The 3,745-nt window shown below is 38.1% G+C and overlaps 1 protein-coding gene across 1 annotated transcript in view; it reads right to left on the bottom strand.

The window, feature by feature from the left end:
- The window catches only part of CNKSR2 (connector enhancer of kinase suppressor of Ras 2), a 197,754-nt gene that overhangs the window by 150,560 nt on the left and 43,449 nt on the right, over window positions 1-3,745 (bottom strand). Inside the window, exon 5 of the mRNA XM_009321156.1 lies at window positions 3,276-3,317. Coding sequence (XP_009319431.1) covers window positions 3,276-3,317 — 42 coding nt within the window. The remainder of the gene's footprint in view (window positions 1-3,275; window positions 3,318-3,745) is intronic.

The raw sequence follows: 3,745 nt of genomic DNA on the forward strand, positions 1-3,745 counted from the left end.
GCTGGGGTAGAGTTAATTTTCTTCATAGTAACTAGTATGGGGCTGTGTTTTGGATTTGTGCTGGAAACAGCCTTGATAACACAGGGGTGTTTTAGTTACTGCTGAGCAGTGCTGACACAGTGTCAAGGCCTTTTCTGCTCCTCACACCACCCCACCAGCTGGGGGTGCACAAGAAGTTGGGAGGGGACACAGTCGGGACAGCTGACCTCAACTGACCAAAGGGATATTCCACACCATATGACATCATGCTCAGCATATAAAGCTGGGGGAAGAAGCCGCTGCTCGGGGACTGGCTGGGCATCCGTCGGCGGGTGGTGAGCAATTGTTTTCATTTGCATCACTTGTCTTTCTTGGGTTTTATTTCTCTCTCTCTGTTATTTTCCTTTTCATTAAGATTTATTATTGTTATTACTATCATTATTTTATATTCTTTCAATTATTAAACTATTCTTATCTCAACCCATGAGTTTTCTCACTTTTACCCTTCCAATTCTCTTCTCCCCATCCTGCTGGGCAGGGGGAGTGAGTGAGCGGCTGTGTGGTGCTCAGTTGCTGGCTGGGGTTAAACCACTACACTGTCATTTAATTTATTTTCATTTCTGTAGCTGTAGTTCTTTTTTACTTTTGCAAGAAGGATCTCTTAAAACCTGACTTCAATCCTTAGTGGGAATAATAGCTTGCAACAAGGATTTCCTTAGGCTAATTGCATGAATTGCTAATTAGTTTTAAGTCATTGCCTTTCGCCTTTCACTTTGTGAGGAACCTTGTTTCCTTGTGTCATGAAGAGAACGTGGTACGTGAAATCATACAGGGTGAGCCCACGGTTTTGAATTAAATTTCCTCTCTAAATCACCCCAGCAAACACAGCTATATGTTGGTATCTGACCATTCAAAGGCAGCTGGATGTGATCCTGGCCAGACACCACTTCTGTTACCTCCAGGAGTTTGCACGGTTTGCAGATGGGAAATGTACTCGGAAAATGGACTTGCAATAGCTTGGTCTTTGAATTTAAGAAGAGAGAATTTACTTTCTCTCTCTATAATACCTGTGTACATGTCCTCCTCCCAATCTTTCCTAGTTCTCCCAGCATTTCTTATTCAAGATTCTTTCTATGCCTTTACCAAAATCTACTACTATTCTTTTTATACTGGACAACCTTCTTTCTAACATGCACCTCTAAATTTATTGGATGCACAGTCTGTAACAGGAGATTTAAATTCTTAATCCCCCTCTAGAACATCCTTAATCTAGTTTGTACTCATGCACTCAGATATTGTTATCTTATAAAGTATCTAACATCCTCTCTTCTTTGACACTGGCATAAAAATACCATGAACTCTCTCAAGATCTTGACATCAGTAGGTTTAGGTTTTTCCCCTCTTTTTTTAATCTGCCTGCTAGATTGCTCCTCCCCAGATTGTCTAATGTGCTAAAGCCACAACACCTTTTTCTGTCTTCAAAGGAGAGGGGTTTGTGCCTGCTTTCAATTCCAATTCTATCATTAACCTTTTCAGCTGCACTTATAAAATACTCCCTTTCAAATTCAAAATATGATTTCAAATCCCATCTTTTAATTATTCAGTCATAGATTTATCTCTTTCCTTGATTGCTTTTGGTCAGCTTTTGCCCAATGAAATCCCATCCATCAGCTGAAATGCAACATGGTCAGAAATGATCCAAGTTACATGGAATACATACAGTCATTTTTAATCCTAGGCTTCAGTAAAACATTCAATGCTCTGTTCATGTTTCCTTGCAAGCTTAAGCACTAATTGTAGAAGCTAATTAAGCTCTCCACAGTAATACATATGTCTACCTGTCACCACAGTGAAGTTACTGTGGATTAAAGAAATAAGCCTATGTGAGTCTGAATGATGTAAGATAATATAACTTTTGAAACCTGTCTCAAATTTGTGCACTTGCATATCTTAAACGAATCCCTCTCAGTTTCCTCAAAATTTTCTGTTGAAGACTATATTAACTGATGCTTCATCAGCTCTAAACACTGCCAGCTCCCTTTACAGTCCTTTTTGCTAATTTGTAAAAGATATATACTGTATATAGCAGATGTCAACTCTTGGCTCTTACAGCAGAAAACAAGCATGTATTGAAAACCAGGCTATATATAATGATTTCAAACCTACAGCACTTCAACTTTTGCCAAGGTTATGCAATTAAAAACTTCATTACTTAAATACCTGCAGAGATCAGCCTAGCAAAGATGATGATATCAGCCTCACTAAAATTGCTAACTCTTTGTGTCCCACAGGGGAAGGTGTCAGTGAAACTTAAAAATACAAGGAGACGTTTTATTCCACATCACTGTGAAATCAAAGCATCAAGAGCTTACAGAATGCAGCTCGCCAAGCATTTGGGCTTGACTTGATATAGGACCACTGAAAAAAAAAGAAGCATAGCAACATTTACTGGGAAGCTCACCTTTTAAAATAAAGCAAACCAGTATTTTCTTGCTCAAGCTCCAGTAATAAGAAAAGTAAGATATCAAAACCTACCTAAATGTGAAATACAGTGAATAAATTAAACCAATTCATTACTCGCTCTTCAGAAAAATATCTTCATATCTAACTTTTAGAAACAAGCTCTGGGTTAACTTAATAGTCACTAAACTACAGCCACAACATGAAACACAATTTAATATCTAAAACTTAGGTTCAGTTTTCAGAGGAAGTTTACTCAAGCTTCTGACTCTCCATCCACCAAAGTACTAGCCTCTCAAACCCATCCTGTGTTCTGATGCCCTGATGACCTTCATCTGCTTTATTTATTATCAATAGCACTACAGATTCTGGGAACAGACCATTGCATTTATGCTGCGAATTCAACAGGAAAGAATTGCATTAATTTTCCTATCACTAGGCTAGCTCCATGCTCCTATGAGGAATAAAGCTGTATAAATGAAGCTATATCACTAACATAAACATATATGATTTCATAGAAGCCTAGCAACCAGCTCTCTCTCAAAACAAAATGCCATTTTTCAAAAACATTCTTCTGACCATGGTTTACAAATAACGGATGGGCCTGAGCCAGACAAACACAAGCCCTTGCAAAGTTCCTGGCTTCTCATATGCCAAGTTCGGCTTCCATAACATCATTACCTATTCACAAGTAGTTCCATACATTCACTCAGTCATACCCAGACTAGTTCAGTATCACACTGGCACTGCATAGAAAAAGCACAAAACACATAGCTTTATAATTCTATGTAGTCTATACAAATATATCCATTAATAGAAATCTAAATACTACTCACCACGTGAAGAATTTTATTCTCTGTTTCATATACTGTGCAATCCTGAAAAAGTAAAGAAGAAAAGGCAGGTTAAATTGATCCAGTCATTCACCCTTCCTAGATTTATCCTTAAAAAGAATTAAACTGAATTGAAAAGTCTTTAGGATGAAACAAAAGATTTCAAGTCTCAAAAAGAACGGAAAGATTCACGTAACCAAAGTGTGACGCCACCACAGAAAGGTAATACTAGTAAATGTTTGTATCTATTCACTAGTTCTTGTTGCTTCCTTCCTTGAGACAGATAACGATCTTCCTTCACTTTATATTCTTTCGGCCCATACCAGCTAGTCACATGTATGCCAGACAAGTGGCTTCAACCAGCAGTTCCTGACCATGGACAAAAATGACCCACTTCTAGTGGTAACACTGAAAAACAGAGGTACCAGCAAGAGTCTTAAGTAACTAAGAAAGAAAACTAAGCTGAAAAAGTC

Source organism: Pygoscelis adeliae, unplaced genomic scaffold (genome assembly GCF_000699105.1).
Source record: "Pygoscelis adeliae isolate BGI_AS28 unplaced genomic scaffold, ASM69910v1 Scaffold53, whole genome shotgun sequence".
Taxonomy (NCBI): Eukaryota; Metazoa; Chordata; class Aves; order Sphenisciformes; family Spheniscidae; genus Pygoscelis; species Pygoscelis adeliae.